Source organism: Gracilinanus agilis, chromosome 5 (assembly GCF_016433145.1).
Source record: "Gracilinanus agilis isolate LMUSP501 chromosome 5, AgileGrace, whole genome shotgun sequence".
Lineage (NCBI taxonomy): Eukaryota > Metazoa > Chordata > Mammalia > Didelphimorphia > Didelphidae > Gracilinanus > Gracilinanus agilis.
The window spans coordinates 216777145-216803767 of record NC_058134.1 but is presented as its reverse complement, the minus strand read 5'-3'; the positions used below and the strand labels follow the sequence as shown (position 1 = coordinate 216803767).

General features: G+C 50.0%; 3 protein-coding genes across 4 annotated transcripts in view; 2 read left to right on the top strand and 1 right to left on the bottom strand.

The window, feature by feature from the left end:
* MICALL1 (MICAL like 1) overlaps nucleotides 1-5551 on the top strand; it is a 30769-nt gene extending 25218 nt beyond the window's left edge. Inside the window, exons 13-16 of the mRNA XM_044679117.1 lie at nucleotides 603-676; nucleotides 1541-1655; nucleotides 3386-3432; nucleotides 4246-5551. Coding sequence (XP_044535052.1) covers nucleotides 603-676; nucleotides 1541-1655; nucleotides 3386-3432; nucleotides 4246-4367 — 358 coding nt within the window. The 3' untranslated portion in view covers nucleotides 4368-5551. The remainder of the gene's footprint in view (nucleotides 1-602; nucleotides 677-1540; nucleotides 1656-3385; nucleotides 3433-4245) is intronic.
* Nucleotides 5552-7698: 2147 nt separating this feature from the next.
* Nucleotides 7699-13017, bottom strand: C5H22orf23 (chromosome 5 C22orf23 homolog). Of its 2 annotated transcripts, none has more exons than XM_044677880.1 (6): nucleotides 12998-13017; nucleotides 11728-11836; nucleotides 9848-10024; nucleotides 9026-9166; nucleotides 8533-8633; nucleotides 7699-8431 (listed from the first exon to the last, which is right to left on the bottom strand). In XM_044677880.1, the coding sequence occupies exons 1-6, from the start codon at nucleotides 12998-13000 to the stop codon at nucleotides 8357-8359; spliced, it is 606 nt and encodes a 201-aa protein (XP_044533815.1). In that variant the 5' UTR covers nucleotides 13001-13017; the 3' UTR covers nucleotides 7699-8356. The 2 variants fall into 2 exon arrangements, with proteins under 2 accessions (XP_044533815.1, XP_044533814.1); XM_044677879.1 differs by lacking the exon at nucleotides 12998-13017 and adding an exon at nucleotides 11553-11615.
* Nucleotides 13018-13559: 542 nt separating this feature from the next.
* Nucleotides 13560-21812, top strand: POLR2F (RNA polymerase II, I and III subunit F). The gene is made up of 5 exons (XM_044678040.1): nucleotides 13560-13741; nucleotides 14618-14687; nucleotides 15282-15412; nucleotides 21274-21345; nucleotides 21618-21812. The coding sequence occupies exons 1-5, from the start codon at nucleotides 13722-13724 to the stop codon at nucleotides 21706-21708; spliced, it is 384 nt and encodes a 127-aa protein (XP_044533975.1). The 5' UTR covers nucleotides 13560-13721; the 3' UTR covers nucleotides 21709-21812.
* Nucleotides 21813-26623: the final 4811 nt, after the last annotated feature.

Here is a 26623-nt window from a genome sequence, read left to right as displayed (position 1 = left end):
CGGGAGGTCCTGGGTTCAAATCTGGCCTTAGACACATCCTAGCTGGATGACCCTCTGAAAATTACTTGACCCCCATTGCCTAGCCCTTACTGCTCTTCTGCCTTGGAACTGATACAAAGAAGTGATTCTAAGATGGAAGATGAGGATTTTTAAAGGGGGGAAGAAAAAGGGGCAGCTGGGTAGCTCAGTGGAGTGAGAGTCAGGCTTAGAGACAGGAGGTCCTAGGTTCAAATCTGGACTCAGACCCTTCCCAGCTGTATGACCCTGGGCAAGTCACTTGACCCCCATTGCCCACCCTTACCACTCTTCCACCAAGGAGCCAATACACAGAAGTTAAGGGTTTAAAAAATAAATCAATCAAACAAACAAACAAACAAATAAATAAAGGGGGAAGAAAAAAGAATAAAAAGAAAGGGGCCAGGACAGAGGGATTGAGGAACCATTTCAACAGAAGTGGCTCATGCATGTATCCAGACAGTAACGTATACAGCACGCCTGTAGTCCTCCGCCTTTGCAGAGAATCCTGCTAGATTTTTGCCCCTTGTGGGTTCTTGCCGCCAGGAGCCCCCTCTAGTTCTTGGATTCTTCTCTGTCCCCGGCAGCTTCAAGCAGCAGAACCTCGAGCAGCGCCAAGCTGACGTGGAGTATGAGCTGAGGTGCCTTCTCAATAAGCCGGGTGAGTGTGGCCCCTGAGGCATCACTGGATTTGAACTCAGATCTTTCTGACTCCAGGCCCAGTACTCTTTATATTGTGCCACCTAGAGGGAATGGAGAGAAAGAGAGAGGGAGAGAGAAAGGGGAGAGGAGGGAGCAAGAGGAAAAAGGGAAAGGAGAGGAGAAGAGAGAGGGAGAGAAGGGACAGAGAGGGAAAGGAGAGAGACAGAGGAGAGAGGGAGAGAAGGGAGAGGAAGAGGAGGGAGCAAGAAGAAAAGGGGAAAGGAAAGAGGGAGAGGAGGGAACCAGAAGAGAGAGAGAGGGAGAGGAGGGAGAGGAGGGAGCCAGAGGGGAGGAGAGGATTCCTAGGGTTCTGAGATTAATAAGTAGGGCCAAGATAGGGAAGCCCAGCTGGAGCCCACCTGCTCTAGAGCTTGGGCAAAGGATAAGTAGAATCATTACTCAAATAATTGTAGATTATGCAGTAATTGTAGAGCGAAGAAAGAGACTAGACTCAGGAGTCAGGAAGAGACCTGGGTTTAAATCCTGCCTCAGATTCTCATTAGTGGTGTGCACATCACTTGATCTCTGGGCCTCAGTTTTTTCATTAGTGAAATGAGGGGATTGGATCAGATGACCTCTGATGACTCCCAGTCCAGTGAGCGTCCAGTCGCACAGCTAGTAGAGGTCCAGGGTCAGAGGCGCTCGTCCCCCTTTCCCCCCAGCTCTCCTGTGCAGTGGTCTTCCCCCCACCACACACACACTCCACAGAGATGTTGTTGGAGGGATCCCTGCATTCCTTCACTGTGGACTAGGCCAGGTGGTCCTGGAGATGCTTCTTCTTGCTCCAAGCTTCTGTTACTCTCTTCTCCTTCTGTGTGAACAGATAAGGACTGGACGGATGAAGACCGAGGAAGGGAGAAAGTGCTCATGCAGGAGCTGGTTACCATCATTGAACAGCGCAATGCCATAGTCAACTGCTTGGATGAAGACCGGCAGAGGTGAGGCAGGCAGTAGGGGAGAGAGAGCCCCCTTGGAGCTTCCTTTCCCAGTGATGATGGGGAAGTGGTGCTGAATGGGCAGAAGGCAGTGAGGTAGCCCTGATCCCAAATACTTGCCCCCTGTAACTTGGGTCCCACTGGGGATGACTACTCTAGGTTCTCCTAAAACTAGACCTCCTGAGCCCCCACCAATGTGTGTACTTTGCCTTTAGTCAGTCAGAGACAACATTAGGCTTAATGCAAAGGCATTTACTGAAATAGCATATGCAGAACAGTAACAACAAAGCATCTCCCGGTTACCCTCCTGTTCCTGGGAATCCTGGGATCTTTCAATCTTTTCCTCATATAGTCTGGCCAATTTTTAAAAAACTCTTACTTTCTGTCTTAGAATCAATAACTAGGTACTGGTTTCAAGGGAAAAGAGTGGTAAGGGTTAGGCATGGGGGTCAAGTGACTTGCCTAGGGTCACACAACCAGGAAGTGTCTGAGGACAGATTTGAACCCAGGACCACCTATCTCCAAGCTTGGTTCTCTCTCTACTGAGCTACCTACTTGCCCCATGACCGTGTTTTTTTAAGGAGTACAGTCAATAGTACAAACAGAGAGGGAAAGGGTTTTTCCCATTAGGTTTCCTCCTTCTCGTTACTGAAAAGGAACAAAAGGCTGTGAGCTAGAGACCAGTAAGGTATCCCTGTTCTTTACTGATTCCCAGGAACCTCTTGGAATTTTCTCAAAGGCTACCAACTCACTGGCAAAATACTTCCAGGGAGTCTTGAGACACTGAGACCAGCCAACACAGACCATGGGCTCTTCACACTGGGCCTGGCATTGTTTCTCAATTTCTTAATTTGTTAATTGAAGGGGTCATACTCATACTTGACCTCTAACTTTGATGTTGAGTTCTAAATCCTGTGATTTAATAGCTCAAAACAGCACTAAGACTTTTGGGATATTTATATTTGTTGAATTAATGAATAATCTTTGTGACCTTGGTCAAGTCACATCACCTCTATAGGATTCAAGAGTCCAACCCTGTAAAATGAGGGGGTTAAATGAAATGAGGGGGGTCCTTAATATTTTTAGTGCCCTAGAAGTCCTTTGACAAACTGGTAAAATCTCTTTTGACCCCTTCTCTGAATCATGTTTTCCAATGCATTACAACAGATTAAAAGGGAAAGCAATGATACTGATTGTCAAAGTAAATATGCTTTAAAAACCAAGGTCATAGCCCCTAGGTTAAAAGTCCCTGGACAAGGGGCAGCGGGGTGGCTCAGTGGATGGAGATGAGAGGTCCTGGGTTCAAATATGACTTCAGACACTTCTTACCTGTGTGACCCTGGGCAAGTCACATAACTCCCGATTGCCTAGCCCTTGCCACTCTTCTGTCTTGGAACCAATCTAGTGATTCTAAAATGGAAGGTGAGGGTTTTACAAAAAAATTCCTGGACCAGATGGTCTTTAAGGACCAAAGCTTCCACCTCTAACAATCTTTGATCCACTTATTAGCCGCATGGCTGAAGCTGGGTCTGTGAGCCCCAGGTTCCTTGACTATAAAACTGCCCAGGAGGACCCATTTGCCTCTCTCATGAGGCTGCTGGGGAGGCACAGTTGAGGTCTTGTTTCTGGTGGCCTTCCTTGGCCTCGGCGCATGGGAGGAGTGCTGTTGGGTTTGATTCTAGTTCCTCTCTTTCTGGCTTTCATGCACCCATTCTCACTCTTGTTCCTCTCAGGGAGGAAGAGGAAGACAAAATGTTGGAAGCCATGATCAGGAAGAAAGGTGAGTGGCTCTCTGGGAACCTCAGCCTCTGGCTGACCTCTCCAACTGGTTCTCTCCAGGCTGGTGCCTGCCTGCCCAAGTCTGGCGCTCGTATTGGGCCTTGGGTAGACAAGGGTCATGGCTGTGTGTACGTACGTACATGTGCTCGCAGGGGCAGAGCTTTTGATTCAGGAGGTGATGCTCCGAGGAGAAGGAAGGCCTCCCTGAGACGGTGCCCCTATGGACATGGCATGTGGACAACAACATCTGTGTGGCTCAGAGCCAGACATTGTAGGCCAGTTCTTAGAATGTCAGAGGTGCCCTCTTCCTGCAGCCTTGGGGCTGGCTGAGCCCTCTCATCCCTTTCCCATTTGTCCCTCACGCAGGAGGCCTTTCTTGGTCTCCACCCCACTCCTCCACTGCCGTCTTCTCTGAAATGAGCTCCCATCTACTCTATGTGTCTCTTGTACCTCTCGAGTCTTTTACACGTGCCCCCCTCTCCCTTAGACTGAGCTAGAACGTAGGGATGCTGTAGTTGCCTTTCTTTGGGTCCTCAGTGCTTAGAAGAGTGCCTGGCACATAGCAGAAGTTAGAGCAGTACTCATTCCCTTCCTTTCCCCAATAAAGAGGCGCAGAAGTAGATCCCGAGTTATACGATTATACAAAATATAGTTACACAAAAAGAATAAATAAGGGAATGGGATGCCACTTGGGCTCGTTAGGCTGCAGCCTTCAAACGAAGGGTTCTCCCCCTGGGCTCCTCACCCTCTGATGCCAGTGGAGAGTCCACACCACCCATGGCAACTGCCCCTGTCCCTGCCTTCCCTTCCACAGAGTTTCACAAGGAGACAGAATCTGGGATGAAGAAGAAAGGCAAATTCAAGACCATGAAGATGCTGAAGCTGTTGGGAAACAAGCATGACCCCAAGAGCAAGTCCCCCAAGGACAAAAGCTAAGAGCGTGTGGGGACGGGTGTGCAAGGCCACCTGCTGGCGGTCATTGGCCTTCTGGCTTTCTTCCCCACTGTGGGTTGGGGGCAGGCCCCTGGGCTGGTCTTCTCTCCAATGATGGGGAAGGCTTCAGTTCCTTCTTTCCCTAGGGGGATTTCAAGACCAGGCTCCAATGAGAAGACTTCAAGAAGGGGGTTCCCCATCAATGCCTTCTCCCTGCAGTTGGGCCAAAGAGCTCCCTACCTTCTCCTCTGTGTGTGTCAGAGAGTGCTACAGTGGGAAAGGAGACGCTATTTATCCAGTGGTGTTTTTATGGTGGTCATTACTGTGTTATTATTATTATTATTGACTAAATGAGCAGCAACAGATCAGGGTGAGGGGCAAGTCTGCCCCACCATCCCCCTTTTTTACTGTTCTCCATCTACCTGGGCCCACTCCCACCCCAGCTCCTCTCCTCCCCACTTCTAGAAAGGATCGTTACTTCCCAAGTTTCTCTTGATTGATGAGGTTGGGCACCCCAATGCCACCATTTCCTTTCTTTCCTCCCCCCAGGGAGCAGCAGAAATGATGCCCCTACACACACACACACACACACAATTTGTGTGTTCAAGCACATCCTGCAGGAGCTATTTATGAAATGATTGGAGTTCAATCCTGATCTGCAGATGGGGACTGCTTCAGCTGATCCCACAGCAGATGGGTGAATAGAGGGGACTCCCAGGAAATCCCTTCTCCCAAACCTGGCAGGCAACAGGAAAGGGTCCTTCCTAATCCATAGCAGAAGCCCTCATCTCACTCCCCTACTAACTTCTCAGTTCTTCCTATGATGGGAAGCTCTCATCAACACCTCCTAATTAAGGACTAATTTCCACCGTAGCACAGGAATAGAACATGGCTCATTCCATTTCTTTATGGGGAGGGGAGCTCCCTAGATGGGGAAGGGTGGTCTGCACTCTGAGAGGTTCTCATCTTGCCCTGATCAGCCTCTGGAGCCAGTGTCTCAACTCCCCACAGGTGGGCTGGCCCAGGAAAGGGGGACTTGTAGTGATGAAGCCCTCTCCAGCTGCAGGGAAGCACAGGCACCTCTAGGGCCCTGCTGGCTTTGGCCATAGAGTTCAGGGAAAGATCACACTGTAGTATCTCGGGGATGGCCTTTCTCCAAAATAAATGGAACCTGATTAAATTTGCCACCCTGCTGAAGCCCTATGCTTTGTCCATCAATCTGCTTTGACCGCTGGCCTACACATACCATGGTTGAGGAAATTCAGTGGTGTTCAATGCATCCCTCCCCCCAGCAGCTGAGACTACTTTGCTAACTTCCCAGCATGCTCCATTACCACAAAAACCAGGTGGGCATCCCCCTTGGCTCTGGTTCCCTTTTGCTACCTGCACACCAATCCTTGTTGGGCTACTGGATCAGACTGGCAGGATTAGGATTTGAGATAAGTGGTGTCAGAGCCACAAATGGACCTCTGAGATTATCTGAGCACAAAATCTTAGGATGTCAGAGTTGGAAGGACATTCCCTGGGCCAATCCAAACCTGATGAGGATCCCCTTCTCCAGGATCCCTGACCCTTTTAGCCCCTGCTTGGAAGACCTCTAGTGAGGGGGAGCTCACTGCCTTCAAGGAGGACCATTCCACTCTGGGACAGCCCTCCTTATGCAAAGGCTTCCTGACATCCCACTTCCTGCAACAGTTTTGCTGACTCGTGTCTAATCCCTTTACTTAATGGCCCTTTTATCCTTGAAGATGGTGTTCGTTTACGCTCTCACATCATCCAGTCTAAACATCCCCAGTTCCTTCAACCTGTCTGGTCCCCTCATTTTACAAGAGGGTAAACTGAGACTCATAGTGATTTGCTCCGGGTCGGACCTCATCCATACCCATGATGGGGAACTTAGGTCCTCAGATACCACATCCAGTGCCTGGCCTGGATGGACTACTGTCTCTTCTCTGGGGCATCCTGGCTGGAGGGGTTACTATGGTAGCCTTTCAGTGGGAAACTCTTTGGACTTCCTCGATTGGGAGTCCCTTAATGGTGGCCCTCCCAGCTCCCTGAGCAGCTCCTGGGTGGCCTAATGATGGTTGCTTTCCTTTGGCTTATCCATGGTACACTGAGGAAACACCCTATTAGTTGAGCTGGGAAACAGGGCTGGCACCTGCTTCTAGGAACAAAGAGATGATAGAATATATTTAAAGCACTTTGTGACCCTTAAACTGCTCTAGAAATGTGACTTAATATTTGAAATACAGTCATTGGGGTTTCAAATCCTGTCTGAGGCCAAATCCCACTGAGCCTCATTTACAAAGTACCACCATTCCCACTTAACCCTTTCCCTGGGTCATGAGGGTCCAAAGCAGGATCCCCAGGGAGCTGGCCTGTTTGAACATTTTCACCTGTGTTTTTATTTTTTAATTAAAAAAAAATTTTAAACCCTTACCTTTTGTCTTGGAGTCAATACTGTGTATTGACTCCAAGACAGAAGAGTGGTAAGGGCTAGGCAATGGGGGTTAAGTGACTTGCCCAGGGTCACACAGCTGGGAAGTGTCTGGGGTCAGATTTGAATCTAGGACCTCCCACCTCTAGGCCTGGCTCTCAATCCACTGAGCCACCCAGCTGCCCCCTACCTGTCCTTTTAGAAAGGAGAAAAATCCAGACAGCAGGCTGTGCTCAACATGTGCAGAGGCCATAGAGCTGGGGGCAGGGAGGTCATATGGGGATAGGCTTCAACATGGCACTTATGGGGGAGAAACATTAAATCTTGTATCTGCTTAGAAACCCGATTTCAGAAGGAGCAGATTTGGGCAGGGAGGCTTGGTGAGCTGTCTCTCTAAACCTCTTAGGGTTTAAATGGACTGTGAGGTCCATGAGTCAGCTTTATGACATGGCTACCAAAGAGTCAGATTGATCTTGGCCTACTTGAGAAAGGCCCAGCTTATTGGGATGAGGGGCTGCTGGGTCCTGGTTGGACTGTCTGGGGTACCCTGGCTAGAGGATGTTGGGAATTCTGTTGGAGAGGGTTTAGAGGAGGCAGCGGGGCTGGGAAAGGGTCCAGAGCCTGTGGCTTAGGAAGCTCTCTTGAGGAAGCTGGTTAGGCTGAGTGAAGGAAGACAGGCAGGGCATGAGGGCTGTGTTGTGGAAGAAGGGTGAGACCTATCCTGTTTGGCCCCAGAGTGCATAGCCAAAAGCAATGGGGCATCCTAAAGTGGAGGTGACTGCTTTGGGAAGTGGTAAGCTTCCTATCCTTGGAAAACTTCAAGTAGAGGCTAGATTTATTATTTGATGGTGGGGATTCCTCTCACCTATGGGTTGGACTAACTGGCCTCGATTCTGTCATTGTCAGGTATGAAAAACGTTTGCCACAGTGGATCAATTCTTAATGAACTCCCACCTCCCAAGCAGGTGGGATTCCAAAATTCCAACCCACTAACACTAACACAAGGTTTTCCCCCTTCAAAAACAAAGGTACTGTTTCCCCAAGATTTGAACCAACAGTTTTATTGGTCTTTCCATCCTTGGGGCTAAAGTAACCCTAGCTCACGGCTGGGAGATGTCAGAGGGAGGGTCCAAAGGAGGTGAGACAAAGTAGTTGGTTTTTTTTCCCCAAGCTAACACTGGGAGGAAAGGGCCTGAGGGCTTGGGGTAGGCAATAGAAGGAGTTGTGGAGAGACCCTCCAAAGCTTCTTGGGAGCCTAGGGCCAAGGGGGTGAGGCTGCCCTAATGCCTAGGTCTTATTAAGGTGGGGGGGGCTTCTTTCGGCACAGGCCACGCATGGCGGGTCTGGGCAGGGGAATGGATGTCTCATAGGCTCTCTGGCCAGCTGGTCAGCCATTCCTGAAGAGGAGAATCTGTATATCCCCACCAGCTGCTTGTCTTCCAGGATACCAGGGTCCTGGGCTGCAGCAGAAGGGTGACCTCAGTGCTACAAAGAGACGAGTCACCAGTGACCAGCCTCTGGGTCCCTGCCCCTGCCCTGTCACAGTGTTTGCTCCTTATGGAGTTTTGGCCAGTGCCTTCTGAAGCTCATCACTTCTCTTTTGGTCAATATCTTCCATCTCCCGCAGTTTCTGCAGAAGGCATTGAAAAAGGAATGGGCAGGAAAAGTGTAGCCACTTACATCCCCAGATCCCAGGATGGAGAGCTGGCTGCTAGCTGTGCCCATTCCTACCTGTGAGATCTCAGTGAGGATGATCCCTCGGTACTGTTTGCCCTGTCCTAGTGCCTGCATTTCAGCCAGGAACTCCTGCCTCTCTCGGACTTCCTTCACCACTGAAGAGAAAAGAAAACTCATTCATACAGAACAGGAATGGTTAAGGCCTTTTTCTCCTCTTAAGGGAGGGGATGGAACCAGAGTTCCCAAGACCCTTCCAACTTTCCTATTCTTCCATCTCTGAGGTCCCGCCCTTTTGGAACTCCTGGGGATTGATTTGAATGAGGATCATAACCCACCTGGGAGAGGAATGGCTGCATTCCATAGGGCCATTCAACTCCCAGGCCCTACCATCCCCTTGTGGCCTGTAACATGGCTACGAGTCACAGGCTCACCAAATTTAGACCTGGAAGCCACCTGGCTCGGCGTGCTCACGTGATGAGGTAGCCCAGGAGAAAGGCTGGGGTACCCTGACCCCCTTGGGACCCCGGGCATATTCATAGTGCCTTACATTCTTCAAATCTATCTGGCTCTGGGTCCGAGGATGGAGGCTCAATCTGCCGAACAGACTGCTTTTTTTTCCTCTTCTCAATGGCATCCTTTCCATTGGCAAATATGTCTTGGAGTCTCTCTTTCTCTTTCTCTATATCTTCTGCAAGAACCCAAAGAGAACCTCTCTGTGTGTGTGTGTGTAATGGGAGAACAAGACTATATTGGGCCTCCCTTACTGGAGTATATGCCCTTGGGCGCACACCTGGCACACCCGTGCCTGGGCTCCCAGACTCTCAGGGCTCTGTGCTGGGCACAGACAGGGCACACAGTGGGGTCCAATGGCCAGGTGATGCTTCGGGCTGCAGAAAGGAGAAGGCTATTTTGGAGACAGCTGAGGTTGTAATAGGAGGTCTATTCAGGATGAAGCACCAGGAGGAAGGAAGGAAGGAAGGAAGGACAGACAATGGGCCACCCTCTGCCCCAGGTCAGAGTTGCTGGCCACTGTTGAGATAGGGGGTTGGGGCTGCAGTAGCTCCAGCCCCACCCTCCACCCTGTCAGCTCATCACTGTCTCCCCCAATAAATCTCCCTCGGATACAAGAGTTTGGTGGGTTTGTGTTTTTTCTTTTCCTCTTCTGCCGCAGATGTTGATTCAGGATAACATCACTGCTCACATTAGATTGGGTAAGAGACCTTGGTTAATGCTCCAGATCATTTTGAGGAGAATCTTGGCAAACCTGAGGAAGCTGCCATTTCAACATCTGTTCCAAACTGTGCTGTGTGGCTGGGCCAAGGGCAACAGTGCCCTCACCTCTTTATTAGGCTTAGGGCTTTATACTTACTACAAGGTCTCGGTTTGAACTGCTCTCGGGTGTAGGCCTCACTGGCCTGACAGAGTTCAGCTGGGCGGAGGTGTGGCCTTGGTGCCAAGATGGGGGGCAGGCAGAAACTGCTGATTCTCTTGGATGCTGGCTTCTGGGTAGATATCGGGTTGCACCGAGTAGGCAGTGCCTCACCTCCTAGGGAAAGATGGGGAAGGAAAGAGGGCAAAAGTCCAGGTCCCAGGAGCCCACCTTTGGCCTGGCCATTTCCTAGCCTCTTCTCTAAGCCTTGATTTTCTCATCTGTCAAATAGAAGTAATTGGCCTCACAGGTCTCAAGTGAAATAATGTAGGGGCCCTATCCAAGTCAGTAGATTAACAATGATGTTGGGGCTGGGGGAAGGTCCTACAGCTCTGCAGTTTGAGTAGCTAGACTGGAGGATGTGAAGGGAGGCCCAGGGATAAGGGGAATAAGCAAGCCAAAGGAACATTCTTTACTAAGGAGGAAGGACCAGGGCTTAGGGAGAATATTGACCTGGAAAGATTTAGGAATGCCTTCCTGACCCTGGGCCTTTGTTATACCATAGAACCTCAAAGTTGCAAGGGAGTTTCCTGTTCTAGACCAAACCCTTTCTGAACAGAAATACCCTCCACAATTCCTTCCTGCCAAAGTGATCTATTCTTCAAAGAAGTTTCTCTGATCCCCTTACCTTTGTTGTGAGGAATATTAGATTAGTTAGTTAATTAAGTATTAAGGTTGACCTAGCAGGAAGGAGCTGGAGCTGGGAATTCCAAGATGGAATACTTAATTAACTAACTAATCTAATCTTCCTCACAACACCTTGAAGGAACTCCCTTCCTTCTCCTTGTATTGCTTTTTAAAAACCCTTACCTTTTATCTTAGAATTGATATAAGTATCAGTTTCAAGATAGAAGAGTGGTAAGGGCTAAGCAATGGGGGTTAAGTGACTTGCCCAGGGTCACACAGTCAGGAAATGTCTGAGGTCAAATTTGAACCCAGGACCTCCCGTCTCAAGGCCTGGCACTCCATCCACTGTGCCACTTAGCTTCCTTGCCCCTTGTATTTTTTATCAAACTGTGCATAACCTATTCTGATGTCTATTGTGTTTGGATGCCTGTTTATGCCCTCCAATCTCTGCAAACACCACAACCACATCAATCCTCCAACATTCAACAGATAACCCATCTCCCACTTTACTGAAAAGTTAAGGCCAACAGAAAAGTGAGCTCCCTCAAGGTTCCTTTTCCAGTGAAACTAGGCATGTGACCTCTGTCGAAGGAAAATGGTACCTACCTACCCCTCAAATAGCTTATAGTCTGACTGGAAAAATGAATTATACACATATAAAACATAGGTTGCTAAACAACCTATCCCAAAGGAATCTCTAGGCAGTAAGGGTGATGTGACCAGTCAAGTATACAGTTATTGCTATGCCTCTGTAGTGAAGGGGTGAGGAAGGCAGTGAAAGAGGAAGAGAAGCATCAGGACTTCAAATTACTTTTCTTTCTTTTTAAACTACTACCTTCTGTCTTAGGATCAATATCACTTCTAAGGCATTAGAGCAGAAAAGGGCAGGCAACTGGGGGTTAATTGACATGCCCAGTCACCCAGCTAGGAAGTGTCTGAGGCCATACCAGATTAGAACCCAGGGCTTCCCTGGCTCTCTATCCACTGAGCCACTTAGCTTCCTCCTCCCCAAAATTACTTTTCATAGAATCCATGAGTTGGCGCTGCTGGAAGTTGGTGAGTTTGGACTCCTCCATCATCACTGCAAAACAAAGAATTGTAATGAGAGCTGCTGGGCTTCCGGCTGCCCTGGGGTTTTTTCCTGATCAGCCCTTCCTTCGGTGCTGTCCCTCACCCCCACCCCCTCCACTGACCTTTCAGCAGCTGACAGGTTTCTGGGGTGTAGTTGGTTTGGGGTGAGTGCCAGAAACCAGTTCCTTTGGCTACTGTGCCTGATTTTCCCTTTGCTGCCATGGCAAAACCCTAGGGGTGGAAAAGAAGGTCTTTTAGGGCCAATTTCCCAGAATGACAGAGCTAGATCTCTTTTAATCCTTTCATTTTACAAATAGGGAAATGGGCCTAAAGAGGTGCTTAAGATGATGCACTGAGGGGCTGAGCTGTGAAGAAATCTTGGATCTTCGTAGTTGGGAGCAGTGAGGTCTTGGAAGAAGGAAATGCTGGCTGTCCTTAGGCATTAGAAAGGTCTTTATGTGGATGGATGTCTGTTTCTACTTAGCCTCAGAGGCCAGTCTGGCAGAACCAGGGAAGGATGGATCTAAACTTATACTTAATGTCAGAACAACCCCACCCCAACAATTGGAGCTCCTTAAAAGTAGAAGAGATTCCCTCTAACTGAAACTAGGAGACTAAAGTTGGTGTCATGGAATTTTAATTGGAAGAAATCAGATGGACTCTTGCTGAAGACCTCCAAGGGCCGAGGAGCTCACTATGAAGGCAGCCCGTCCCACTTTGAAGCGGCTCTCGAATTGGCCTAGAAGCGAGCTGAATGGGTTAGCGGTTCCTATTCAGAGGTAGGGAAGGGGAGAGGGGGTTGGCTTCGTTGTCCTGAGCTCTCTGGCAGCTCTGGGCTTCCGCTGACCCCTAGCAGGTCCGCTTCGGCTCTTCCCGGGCCATGTCTGAGAGGAAGCATCTTGGGCTCTCAAGAGATGCCCAGAGCTCGGAACGCGGGCTGCACTTCCGGCGACAAGGAAAGGCGATCACTACGGCAGCTCCGCCACGGAATAAAGGACTGAACTCCCTGCTTACGGTGTCACAACTATCGTGGCAGGTTGACCCAGTAGGGGCGATGCCACGAGACAAGCCTCCCACACCCACCCGCCCTGGGCTACCCCTTTCTCCCAGGGTCGGGCTCGGGACCGCTCGAGTCCCACTACCCGGTCCATGGGGCTCAGAGCAGCTGGCGCCTCCAGCTACCATGGCAACGGCTCAGTGAGGCCCCGCCCCCAGTCCAGGCAAAGCTTCCAGGGCCTCTGGCTCCGCCCACGATGCCATGGCAACTGCCCAGGCTCCGAGCTCCTCACTGGAGTTCCGGGTTCTGCTTCCGGCACCATGGCAACGGCATGGCCACCGCTCTTCCTTTTGACCTCGCCCCTACAGAAACACCCCCGAACCCGCTTCCGATACCATGGCAACGGCCGGGTCCTCCCCCTTCCTTCAGGCTACGTCCTTTCATGAACACTCTGGGTTCCGCCTCCGACTCCGCAGTTACGCACCGCCTGGTTCCCTCCCCTCAGGCCCCGTCCCTCCCACCGGCGTTTCCGCATCCGCCCCTCCAGGCCCGCCTCCCGGTGTCATGGCAACACTGACTCTTCCTCCTTCAGGTTCTCCCTCCGGCTCTCTTTCCCCGAGTAACTCCCGGCTCCGTTTCCACTGCGAAGGACGCACACCAAGCTGTGCAGCTACGCCGGGACAGTCTCAGTCCCCGGGGCTTCCCCTGTCCCCAAGCGCTCCCGCCTCCGCCTCCGGCTGCCGAGGGAACCGCCGCCCTCCCAGTTCAGATCGATCCGGCTCTTCTTTGCCATGACAACGGCAATCCCACGCCCCTTCCTAGGTCAGGCTCCGCCCCCTGGTTGCTCCCCACCCTTCCTCGCCTTCTGAGCTCGAGGTTCCACCCCGGAGATTACGTACAAGTCAATTTCACTGCGCAGGCGCCGGGGACTTCTGGCTGGGCTGACCCGGAAGTGAGTACTAGAAAGCGTGAGTTTGTGTTCCTGGGCTAGCTCCCTAGCAGCTCGTGAGGCCGATCCTTGGGCCTTGGGATCGTCGGGTTCTGTGAGAAAGGTTCTGTTCGAAATCAGCTTTCCCTGTCCAAGACAGCCATTCGGTCTGACCCCGAGGATCCACAGTCATGTCTGACAACGAGGACAAGTGAGTGTGGGGAAGAGACAGGTAGAAAGAGCGGCTGGAGTGGGGAGAGGGAAAAGGTGGATGTAGAGAAGGGGGAGGGGTGAATGTAGAGAAGGGGGAGGGAGCGGAGAGGGGTGAGGAGGAAAGATAGAGGAGAAGGCTGGAGAAAAGGGGGAAGGGCAAAAGGGAGGGGGAGGGGTGAAGGAATAGAAGAATGGAATGGTGGGGATATCGGAGAGTAGTGGGGGAAAGGATAGAGGGGAGAGGCTGGAGACGCCCAAGAGATTGTCAGGAGCCAGGATTCGGCGGCCCAGCGTTAGGGGATCGGAGTAAAAACTGGTGTAGTCAGAGAGGCTTTTGTGATTCAGGGTCAGTAAAACCTGTGCTCACTATCTTGCATCCAATACTGACAAGCTGTATGACTTGGGCAACTTTCTTCCTCTCCTTTGGCCTCAGTTTCCTCCTCTGTAAAATAAGGCAGTTGAACTCTGGCTCTGAAAACTCCCAAAGAACAAGAACTTTTAGTCTCAGTCTCTGGATTCCCAATGCCCTGCATAGCACCTGATACAAAGTGGGGGCTCAATAAATGCTGGTTCATTGCCTGCTTGGGCTTTGATCCAAAGATACTGGGTTTGGGACAAGGATCTAGTGTCCTGGGGCTCCTGAGGCCAGACTGGGGACAGAGATGACAGAGAAAGATCACTTCCTCAACTCACTCTTTTTACTATCAGGGTCACTCAGAGAGTGACCTTGCTAAATTTCACACCCAGGTCCTCCATCTCCTAATCCAGCATTCTCCAGATCTAGTATGGAATGGGGGGGTGGGGGATGGGTGGAGGGAGTATCTCATTGAGAGCACACCATTTCACAGGGGGTTGGTGCTTTCTTCCTATACAGTTATGATGGTGATGACTTTGATGATGTGGAGGAAGATGAGGGCCTAGATGACTTGGAGAACCCCGAGGAGGTCTGTATTTTTCTCATGGGCTCTTAGTACATCTAAAGTCAGGGCTGGCAACCAGTCATTGAGGTACAGAGCATTCTACTTCATGGCTCTTCTCACTTGGAACCACAAGGAAGGCTATGATCTTTGAACAGAACCAGCCCTGATTGCAGACAATCTAACTGCAGGCTTTTCATCCCACCTTTGGACTGGCCTTGGCTTCTGAGGCTCTCAGACCCTTATTCCCAGGTAAAGCATCCCAGAAGGGACAGATGTGGGAGACTTCAAGTAACTTTGAAAGTCAGACATCTACCCTGTTCTCAAGCTGGATAGATTAGGGAATGGCAAGGGCTTCATAGCAAGAAGTATATTCCCCATCCCCATCTGACTAGAATGTGGCTAGTTAACAGACTTTTGGTCCAGCAGGTGAAAGCTTTTCAACTTTGATTCCTCCAGACTGACTCTGCCAGGCACTTACCCCTTCTGTAGACCTCTGTTGAGAGGATTTGTTGTTTTCCTTTCACCACTATCTCAGGATAACTCTAGGTCTAAGCCTTTGACTTTTCTCCCTTTGCTTTACGCCAAAAGGAAACTTCCCACTTTCCTCTCTTTTTCTAGGAGGGCCAGGAGAATGTGGAGATTCTTCCCTCTGGAGAACGGCAGCAAGCAAACCAGAAGAGGATCACTACCCCCTATATGACCAAGTATGAGCGAGCCCGGGTCTTGGGCACCCGGGCCCTGCAGATTGCGTAAGTTTGAGTGCCTCTAGTCCTTCCCCATCCTCCTATCAGCCTGTCAACTCAGCAGATATTTATTAAGAATCTGCTCTATAAAGCATCTGGGCCTAAAAGGTAAAATGATGCATTTGAGAGTTAGTCAGAAAGACTTGCAGTACAGCCCCGACAGTCCTTGTCCAACCTCATTGCTCCTAGCAGCATTAGTCTCTTCATGACAACTGCCCCAGACTACTGTGCTCTTGATGGATTGCAATCTGCCTTTGTGAAAAGACTTTTTACACCAAGGAAATCTTGGGAAATTTGAAAGTTGAAGATCAGGGCTCCATTTGACAAGTAAGCTATTTCATTCCTCTGGGCTTCAGCTTCCTTATAGGTAAAATGACACTAGACCAGATGACCTCAAAGGACCCTCCCAGTTCAAAATCTCTGATCCAGGGACACTTGTCTTCCTAGCTCTGGTGCCCAGCACAATGCTTTCCACCCACTAGGCACTTAATAAAGGGTTATCAAGTGATGGATTAATGAATGAAAAAAGCTTGTAATTTCCCTGAGGGCAAGATAACTGCTACAAATGACATTAGACAGAGATCCAGGAGGGATCAGTTCACTGAGAAAGAGATAACTTTTAGTTGGATTTGGGCCTGAAAGAAAAGGACTTTCACAGGATTTCCATCCTAAGTATGAGCAAGGTGAGGAGAATGGGGCACAAAGAGAGAGAATCCATTTTTGCTAGAACCTGCAATAAGTGAAAGGGAGAACAACATTATGATTGAATGGATCAGTGAGTGAAGCATTTATTAAATTCTTCCTTTGTACAGATCACTGTGCTGAGCACTAGGGATCCAGAGGGAAAAGTCAGAGAGAGGGCAGTTCCTGCCCTCAAGGAACTCACATTAGAAAATGGAGGAAATGGCACAAAGGAAGAGTTCAGCTTCAAGTCTGATGGAAAGGGCCCATGGTCCTTAAGGGCAGGGGCAAAGCAGATGGCAGGGCCTCTTTGTTCAGGTTATTAAAATCATCAGTTGCTGTTGTTGAATGATTTGAGAGAGCCAGAGATTTCAGTGGCAAGAACTTTGTTTTCTGGGTCTAAAAGTGCCCAAGGTGTCTGTTCTTCTGTCACATTCTGTTCAGCTTTCTGTCAGTGGCTTGGATATAGGTGTGATTACCAAATGTGAAGGTGATACAAGTCTGAGAGGGATAACAGACATATGGGTTGAGTCTAACAAGATGAAATTTAATAGAAATGAATGTTAAGCCCTATATGTGAGTTCAAAATTGTCAGCTAAAGACATTCATACCAAGAAAGGTGTGGCTAGACCAGGGGTGGGAGTGAGGTGTTAGTAATTTCAAGCTCGGTACATTGTTTGGTCTTTGGTCCCATTTGGAGTTTTCTTTGGCAGAGATACTGGAGTGGTTTGCCATTTCCTTCTCTGGCTCATTTTACAGATGAGGAAACTGAGGCAAACCAGTTAAGTGATTTTTCCAGGGTCACATAGCTAGTAAGAATTTGAGGCCTGATTTGAACTCAGAAAGATGAGGCTTCGTGACTCCAGGCCTGGTGCTTTATCCACTGTGCCACCTGGCTGCCTCAGTACACATTAATAACATAATGCTATGGCAGCCAGAAGAGCCCACAGGAGTTGAGAGTCTACTGAGAGAGGCATAGCAGCCAGTACCAGAGAAGAGATAGACAGATAGCACCTACCCCTTCTGCCCAGGGCCTTTCCCATCTGCAGTAGCAGCTTTTGTTCTGAGGCCATGTTTTAGGAAGGATTTTCACAAGCTTGTGTTCAGGTGCGAGTGATCTGGTTGAAGAAATAGGGATGAGGACAACTTGGAGTGTCTAGGAGGTACCTGACACTTGGCCTCTGATGTTTGAAGAAGGAACGTGTGGAGGAAGGACCAGGCTGGTTTCGCATGGCTCTGGAGAGCAAAGCTAAGAGTGAAATAAGGTGTAGTGGCAGAGTTTGGCTCCATAAAATGATTATGATTTTGGATGATGCGGAGAGCACTGGAGAGGGAAGCAAGAGGCCTGGAACAAGTCATGTGACTGGGGAGGGGAGAGGTGCTCTTTCCACATCTGTAAAATTAGGGTTTGGATGAGAGCCAGACAGCCAAGGCTCCCAGGAACCTTAGAAGACGATGGCTCCTTCCTCTTCCTTTTTCAAAGGAGGAGATCCAGACCCAGTGACTTGCCCAAGGTTACATGGTAGTAATTGTCCAGCAAGTTCTCTGGCTCGGTGGTCCCAGCTCTAGTCTCATGAGCCCATAAAGTTGCATTTCTGCTTTAGATAGTAGGAAGTGTTTTCTGTAGCAGTTTGAGTCATCCCCAAGTAGAGTAGGCTGCTCGGCAGTTAATAGGGTCTTCATCACTGAAGTCTGCAATTAACAGCCCTGGTCAGGTTGGACTAGTTGACTTGAGTTTCCTTCCATCTCTGTGCTTGGATGAAATGTATGCTAAAGTAATATTTTGGCAACCCAAAAGGGCCCAATGAGGTTGAGGGTATTGGTATTATCAGCCCTTCTTGTAGACTCTTGAGGCTCCTCGCAGTCGAGCCTGCCTGTTTTAAGCATCTTTGCATCCTTTAAAGCATCCATCAAGGTCAGGGCCTTCCACCAAGGCAGAGTTCGTGGGAAAAGACTCATTGGTGGCCAAGTGCTAGTCCAAGGACTGATCAAGCTCAGCTTCAACTGCCATTTAACTTCGAGATCGAAATAGGAACTGAAGTGTTCCCCGTGGATTTCCTCATTAGCCCCTTTTGAGATCAACAGCTACCTCGTATGGGGTTTAGACAGGAAAAGGGCCAAGCAGGCAGGGCTGGTGGGTGGGGGCTAAGCTGGGGCCAGCCCTGCTCGCCGCCTGGCGGTCACTGCCAGTATGACAAACCATCTCCCTCTAGTCTGGTGGTGCACCACCTGGTGGTCACTGCCCCGCACTGCAGACACTTCTCCTGGTCCTTTTGGGAACTGGACCCCAGAGATCATTTTGGAGGCCATCCAGTTCAGAGCATGGACGTTTCCAAGTGCGAGGGCCCTCACACTCTAAATGAACTTGCATTTCACGAATCACTAGGTTCAAGGCCTGTTTGACTAGTCTCCAGACTGTACTGGGTGTTTGTTTATAGGACTAAGACTAAGGGGACCAGGCTGATGTCTGGTCAGAGCGAAAGCTTCATCTCTGGGTCAAAGTCAGAAGTTTCTGATGAAACGTCACTCATATAAAAGCATCGTCCCAAAGCTCATTGGCCACATTTGGTTGGGTCTCAATAAAAATCAAAGTGAGACGGATGGTATGACTGAATATGAGAGCCTCCACAATAACTCCATTGCCTTCCAAAGCAAAGAGCCCTGGATCTTGCCCAGTGTACTCCTCTTATGGGGAACCCTAGGCCTCTGCTGGTGTAATGACTCACCCGAGGGGCCAGAAGCAGACTTAGATGCTAGAATGTTAGAGCTAGAAGGGAACTCGCTTGGTGTCTGGCTCAACCCTTTCATTTCACAGAAGAGGAAACTGAGGCCTCAAAGGGGAAATGACATTGCAAAGGCCACAAGTTAGTAACAATCAGGATTAAAGGCGAGACCAAATGAGGGAATGTTTTGTAAAGAGCTTCACAAATCATCAGTTGCTTAATAGATGTTAGCCATTTTCATTTTCATTACTACTGTCAAACATCATTCTTGCTACCAGGCCAGGGCAATTAGAAAGAGACAATCTCCAGCCTGATGGGAAATACAGCCAGGAGAGACAAGGCATGGCATCTTCTTTCCCCAGTGACCCAGAAGCTTTCATCAGTCTCACTTAAGGCAGAAAGCTCTCTTCAGGGCTTGGGCAGCCTCATCTTTTCTTCCTCAGTCACCTCTGCTGGGTTCATTTCATTGCCTGGCAGAGGGGGTCACTCCCCACCTCCCCCCTTAGTGTCTGAAGAATGGTGGTTCCTTCAGCCTGAGCCATTCTCCCGAGGCCTCAGAGATTGTCAGTCCTCATCACAGATAGGCCTGGAAAGAACCATAGAGAGCATTTAGTGAAATTCCCCTCATTTTACTCAGAAGTGAGATTCAGACCTGGGAAAAGACTTACCTAAGGCCATATGGCCTCTTGGGTTGGGTTAGGCTGAGTGTTCTCTGGGGTTCCTTCCAGCTTAGAGGTAAGGACAGTCACAGAACCCTTCTCCCCCGTGAGAGAAGGATCCCTGGAAATGAATGATGGGCCACTTTGACAAGGGTTTATTGTGCGGCAGTTGGATAGGATCCAAGGGAACTGAACTCCCTGGGCGATCACAAGCAGGTGACTTCCTGCCTCCAGTCTAAGCTTCCTCTTTGGTAAAATGAAGAGCTGGATGAGAGAAACGCTGAGGGCCCATAATCCTAATAATAGGAGTTTCATTTATAAAGCACAGGCCTCAACAACCCAGGGAGAGGGATGGCCCCAGGATCATTCTCTCCATTTTATAGATGAGGAAACTGAGGTTCTGGGAGGAAGGCTTGCCTGGCATCAAGACCAGCATTTTTCCATGATACACTCTTGCTTTTCTTCTAATCTTTTAGTGACATGATCTTTAATATTCAAGTTGAATAACCATTTCGAATTTATTGTGGAATATAATAGAAGTTGTGAATCTGAGGCTGATTTTTCCTCATGTGATTCAGGGTGGAAGAGAGAGCCCTACACTTGGGATCAGGAGTCCAGGTTGCCCTGGAGACCTAAGAGCTGTGCCATCCTAGGCAGGGCCCTTAACTTTTCAGATCTTGCTTCATCATCTGTGAAATGGGGAGAAGAAGACTTGTACCCTGGCCCCTCTCCCAGGGTGCTTGTGAGGAAAGCACTCTGGAACCTCAGAGAGTTGCTTGTATCATTATGGAGGAGGCCTGCTCCCAGGATCTCACTGGGAAGATAGGACATGCTCAGGGAAACATTTGGAGAGCCAGACTGTCTGGGGCACAGCTAGGGCCTGTGGGGTGTCGTGCAGAGAAGGGAGAGGAGATGCACGTTGGGTGGACAGTAGCATTTGGCAAGACTTCCTGGAGGAGGTGGGCGATGTAGGTGGGCCAGGGTGGACAGCAGCTAGCTATAGCCATTTCTGAGGGCTTGGTCAGTAGGGAACAAGAAGTCATTAATTATATCCTATACATTTCTCTGGGAATATAGAGGAACAACAGACCTGGACATTTCTCCTGAGGCAGGGGTGGGTAGAGGGAAGCAGGGGGTACATGTGGAAAGGTCATTGCAGAGGGGGAAACAGGCCTATGGAGGCAAAGGAGGCCTGGAGGGCAGAGGTGGCTATGACCCTAACCAGCCAGGTGACCCTGGGCAAGTCACGCTCCCTTGCTGAGTCTCAGTTTAAAATGAAAATGGTCAGACTTGTACCCCACATCTCAGAGTAGCTTGCTGTAGAAATGGTAGTTATTGTAGGCCCCATGCCTGGATTGTCCTTTCCAAATCCTGCCCATGCTTCAGGGTCCAATGGGAAGATCTTTCCTGGGACTCCTTCTCCATCTGGAACTGAGAGAGAGAACACAGATTGCCAGAGCCAGGAAGGACCTTAGAACTGGGAATTTCTGAGCTGGGAGGGTTAACCTTAGAATTAGATTTCAGACCTTGAGAACTAGAAAGGACCTTAGAACCTGCGAGATCCCGGCTGAGAGAGGCCTTAGAGCTGTCCTTTAATGGCTGAGGAACTCACGGGTTCACTCTTTGTGACCCTCCAAGGCAGAGACACCAGCTTGGGACTTGGGACCCTCCGTGCCCAGGGCTGTCTCTTCATGCTTCCTCTCGAAATCTCTCCTTCAAGACCCCTGTCCTTTGTCCTTCCCCCAGAGGGAGGGGCCAGAGGTATTTGGGACCCCACCTCATGCTGTCCCTGTGCCCCCTGCAGGATGTGTGCCCCTGTGATGGTGGAGCTGGAAGGGGAGACGGACCCACTGCTCATCGCCATGAAAGAACTCAAGTGAGTTTTCCAAAAACTGTTTTCCACCTTCCGGCTGTTCTCTTAGCCCAGCCGTCTGGCCAGGAGGGCCTCAGCTCCCCGGCAGTCCCACACAGGCGCCCCCTGGGAAGGATGAAGCTGCCTCTAAGGAAGGGCTTTTCAGGATCCTTCCCTGAGGTGGGGCCCCGTGGCCTCACTTTGTCGTGTGGGACGTTCCTTCCACGGCGCCCTTCTGGCCCTGCCTGTGGATCTGGAGGGATTACTGTCTCTCAAGCATCTTCTTCCACCCACAGGGCTCGAAAGATCCCCATTATCATCCGCCGCTACCTGCCAGATGGGAGCTATGAAGACTGGGGCGTGGACGAGCTCATCATCACCGACTGAGCCCCCGAGCCCCGGCCCCCTGCCCGTCCTCAACCCCCCGGCCGTTTGTACATTCTGTTTATTTTTCTATATGGATAATAAAGCCTATTCACCCTCTCTTCTTACTCCAGCTGCCTGAGCTGCCATCCATCCTCCCCCCTTGGGTGCCACTGCCCGGCTCCTGGAAGCCGGTGCCAGGCTCTGTGCTGGCCCCCGGCCCACCGGTCCTGTCACCCATCAGCTCTCTAAGAACCACCACAGGCCCCTGGCGCCCCCACCCCCACCCCCAGGCTCCTTCTCCCCCAGCCCAGCTCACAAGAGGCCGAGGCCACAGCGAGGGAGGGAGATACTTCAGCTGCCTCCCCAGCACACAGACGGCCTTTGTGCCCAGGGAGCTGGTTACCATGGAAACCTTCAATTTCCTCCGATGGGGACTGACTTCGGGGGCTTCTCAGGAGTATCACAGAGCAGGTCTCATCAAACCACCCATTGTTTCCTGAGGACCTGCCCCAAGCCCCTTATCACCCATCGGGATCCCCTTTCAGGAGCAGCGTCCCTCCAGGAAGCAGAGGAGGGGAGGAGGCCTCCCCACCCCACCTGGCCCTGTGGGAACCCCCGGACAAATCAACTGCCCAGCAGAGGGGCTGACACCCACTTTCCCCCGCAGGACCCCCCCCTCAGGCCCTGGGCCCTGCCCATACCCCTCGGGGCCCTCCCCTCTCCCTCTGGACCTTCTCTGTGCCAGAGCAGGCAGCAGGTAGAACCCCAGCCTTGGCCTGCTCCCAAGTCAGGAGAGAGCCTCCCTCTGTGCTGCCTCAAATAGGAGGCAGGGCCTCCCTTCTCGACCCCCCAGTGCCATGTACACTGTTCTGCCCTGCCCTTTTGGGTCCCCTCCCCAGGTAACGGGGTGACTGGACCCCACCTCCTCCCTGCCTCACAGGACACAAAGGGTCTCCCAGACCCCTTGATCTTTGCTTTACACCCTTCCTGCAGACCCCACGAGCTCTGCCTTGGCCCAGGAATCAGAAGGACCCCAGCCTGCTCCCGCCAGAATGGGATGGGGCGGGATGAGCCGCCTGAGGTATCGGCAGCTCCGGCTGGGGTGAGGGGGTGGCAGGATGGCTGTCCAGGTGGGAGAGGGTTAATCCGTGGAGCTGAGCGGTGGCCTTTGTGGCCCTTCCCCCCATCACCCACCCTCCACCCCCGCCCCAAGCTCATGGAATCCTTTAATCACATCGGGCGCTGAAATTTCAGTCCTGAAATGCCGCCTTTGTGCAGGCATCCCGGGCCGCCGCCCCGGAGTGCGGGGGTCATTTTCTCGGCCCCATTTCTTTAAATGGCCTCTTTGTTCCCTGCTGGGCTGCTCGGTATCAGATGTGATTAAAGGGAGGTGGGGGTGGGGGGGCATGGTTGGAGAAGATGGGGGGAGGTTAACCCTCAGGGGGCCAGCGGAGAGTTGGACTGGGCTCTGCTGCCCTCCCTGCTCTCAACTGTCTCTGGTGGCCCCGCTTCGGTTTCGTCCCTTCCCGGGTGACCGTCAGAAACGAGGGATCTCTTGACGCTCATCCTTCCACATCCTCTGTGGTGCCTTCGCTCTCTCACCTGAAACTCCCTCAGCCCTTCTCTCTTCTGTGAAACCAGCTGCAGTCCCTTCTCCAGCCTCCTCATCCCTGGGGATGCTGGTCTTTACATGGCGCCCTCCGTCCCAGCCATTTCCCCTTCTTCCACTAGTGTCCTCAGCCACCTCCAGTCTCTCCAAGGATGGGCAAGCATCATCCTTGGCTCCCTCGTCCCACTCCCACCGGATGGAAAGCAATTTAGGTTAAATGGGATCCAAGAATCTTGGTCAGTCATTTTTTTCTTTTAGCAAACTTAAACAAAATGTTTAAATGGCTACATTCTGTTCTTACGGAGTAGACACTTCCCAACAAACACCCAAATAACCCTCCTTGGACTTAGAACATATTGACTTAGAAAATATTCTCCCAGAAAAGTTAAGCAAGTTAGTGTCACATCATGTTTAAGACTGAAAATACAATTGCTGGTAATCAAGAAATCTTGGAGGGGCAGCTAGATAGAAAACCAAGCCTCGAGTTGAGAGGTTCTGGGTTCAAAAGTGGCCTCAGATACTTAGCGGTGTGACCCCAGACAAGTCACTTAACCCCAGTCGCCTAGCCCTTGCTGCGCTTTTCTCTTGGAAATGATACTTAGTATTGATTCTAAGACAGAAAGTAACCATTTTTTGTGTTTTGTTTTGTTTTGTTTTTCAAAAATGGAGACCCAGAGAGATGCTAAAACACTCAGGATGGGCAAATAATATGATTTTCAAGAGGGGGAAAAGATGGATTCCAGAAGAGCAAGTTTAATACTGATCAGCCAGCAAAATTCCAGTTTATATTCATGAACTGATGGTTTCCGGGCACTTAAAGGAGAAAGCAGTGATCATTAGGAGCCAGCATGGCTTCACTATGAGCATTTTTCATTTTGGTTCTTGTATCCCTGATCTCTAGCACAGAAGGCTCTAGACACGATGGTTTCCATGTGGATTGGGTGGTAGCGCAGACAGGAAGTGCCCCAGGTCAGCCCAACAGGAGGGAGACTTGAGAGGGCTCCATCAAAGTATCATAAAGGCCAGGAATTAATAAAGCAATAATTCTTTATGGTGGCAAGGTCTAATTTGCTTAAGGGGAAGGCCAAGGTCTAAATTCATGAATCACACAGAGGCAAAAGCTTGGGGGAAATGGGAGAAGTGGAAGGAGATGTCCAGATCTCAGTCTCCAGGAAGGGAAGGGAAGGGAGCCTTGGCTGCAGAGGTTCTTGAGCCGTGCCAGGAGGGAAGGGACGGGTCTGTTCTGGGGAGAGGCTGCCCTCAGACGTGGCAGGCCCAGCTTCTGCCATGTTCTAAACTCCCTCGCCAACATGTGGAACGCCTGGGGCCTTCGTCTCTGCTCTGGGGTTTTATAGGGCAGTGGCAGGTTCTTCATCATCATGGTCGTCTCTGGTATTTCCTATAGCAGCTGAAGGTTCAAAAAGCACCTGTATGTGTATTCATTAGTTTGATCCTCTTTTTACTAGCTGTTTATTATGATCAGGTGTTGCTATTATTGTTTTATAGAAGAGGAAAATGAGGCAGAGGAAACTGAAAGTGACTTGTGTCCGGTTGAATGATCAGAGGTGGCGGGATTCATATCCAGTTCATCATTCTATCCATGCCAAGCCACCTCTCACTCACTTATTTATTTATTCATTTGCTTGTTTATTTTTAGGCCCTCACCTTCCATCTTAGAATCAATACCATAAATTGGTTCCAAGGCAGAAGAGTGGTAAGGGCTAGGCAATTGGGGTTAAGTGACTTGCCCAGGGCCACACAGATAGGAAGCATCTGAGGCCAGATTTGAACCCAGGACCTCTCATCTCTAGGTCTGGCTCTCAATTCACTGAGCCATCCTGTTGCCCCTCACTTTTTTTTAAAACCCTTATCATCACTCTTTTGCAAATAGGAATAACATGGAAATGGGTTTTGAACAATGATACATATATAATAACCTAGTGGAACTGCTTGTCAGCTCCAGGAGTTGGGGAGGGGAGAGGGGTGAGAAAAATCATGAATCATGTAACCATGGAGAAATATTCTAAATAAGTACATAATTTTAAAAAATAAAATAGGGGGCAGCTGGGTAGCTCAGTGGATTGAGAGCCAGGCCTAGAGACGGGAGGTCCTAGGTTCAGATCCGGCCTCAGACACTTCCCAGCTGTGTGACCCTGGGCAAGTCACTTGACCCCCATTGCCCACCCTTACCACTCTTCCACCTATAAGTTAATACACAGAAGTTAAGGGTTTAAAAAATTTAAAAAAAAAATTAAAAAATTAAAAAAAAATAAAATAAAAAACCCTTTTCTTAGTGTCAGTTCTGAGACATGAGTGACAAAGATTAGACAACCAAGATTAAATGACTTGCCCAGGGTCACACAGCTAGGAAGTATCTAAGGGCAAATTTGAAACCAGATCCTCCCCACTCCAGTCATTCCTATTTGATTGGAAGTCACAGACAGGGAGATGCTAGGGATGGCCCAAAGGGGGTGTGCTAGGAGGGGTGAGGAAAATTTCTGGAGAAGACAAGAAAAGAGACTGTGTCCAGAGAAAAGCTAATCTGATTCAGGTGAATCTTATGGGGTTCATGCTGCTGCCCCCCCAAAAAAGAGGTGTATTTTGGACTATTGTGGGAAGACTCTAGCTAGTCGAAGCAGCCGTAGCCTGTCCCCCTCCCCACAAAATGACCTTGTTTGTTTACACGGACTTCTCTGTGTGTGCATTGCTACCCCTGGGTGATCGCACACTCCTTAAAGGCAGAAAATGTTTCAATTTTGTTCTCGTATCTCTGATCCTCGCACAGTGCCCGGCATAGAGTAGGTGCTTAATAAATACTTCTTATTGGTTGATAGAAACAAGTTGGTTAAGCCCGGTTATTCCTAAGGTTCTTCCTGCTTTAAATATTTATGGAGCAATGCTAACCTGAAATGAGCTCTTTAATAGGAAGGAAGAGAACAAGTTTTTATTAAGTGCTTAAACACATGCAAGGCTTCTGGGCCTGGAGTCAGGAAGGTCTGGGTTCAAATCTGGACCCAGACACGTTTTAGCTGGGTGACCATGGGCAAGTGACTTAGCCCCTCTTTGCCTTGGTTTCCTCATCTGTCAAATGATCCAAAGAAGGAAATGACACAGTATCTTTGTCAAGAAAACCCTAGAGGGAGTCATGTAGAGTCAGACACAATTGGAATGACTGAAGAAAGAGAAGAATTTGCCACACACTGTGCTAAGTAAGCACTTTCCAAATATTCTCTCGTTTGCTCTTTACAACAACCCTGGGAAGGAGGTGCTATTATTATTCCCATTTTACTGTTGAGGAAACTGAGGCAGCTTGAAGGAAAGTGACTT

Bases quoted from the DNA above. Each gene is read 5' to 3' on its own strand.
- C5H22orf23 (XM_044677879.1), bottom strand. From the start codon at position 11,827: ATGGCAGCAAAGGGAAAATCAGGCACAGTAGCCAAAGGAACTGGTTTC. The intron at 8,634-9,025 runs GTAAGGCACTAT...TTTTCTCTTCAG, and splicing joins GCCAGATAGATTTGAAGAAT to TGGTGAAGGAAGTCCGAGAG. The intron at 8,432-8,532 runs GTAGGAATGGGC...TGCCTTCTGCAG, and splicing joins TCCTCACTGAGATCTCACAG to AAACTGCGGGAGATGGAAGA.
- POLR2F (XM_044678040.1), top strand. From the start codon at position 13,722: ATGTCTGACAACGAGGACAA. The intron at 13,742-14,617 runs GTGAGTGTGGGG...CTTCCTATACAG, and splicing joins ATGTCTGACAACGAGGACAA to TTATGATGGTGATGACTTTG. The intron at 14,688-15,281 runs GTCTGTATTTTT...CTCTTTTTCTAG, and splicing joins ACTTGGAGAACCCCGAGGAG to GAGGGCCAGGAGAATGTGGA.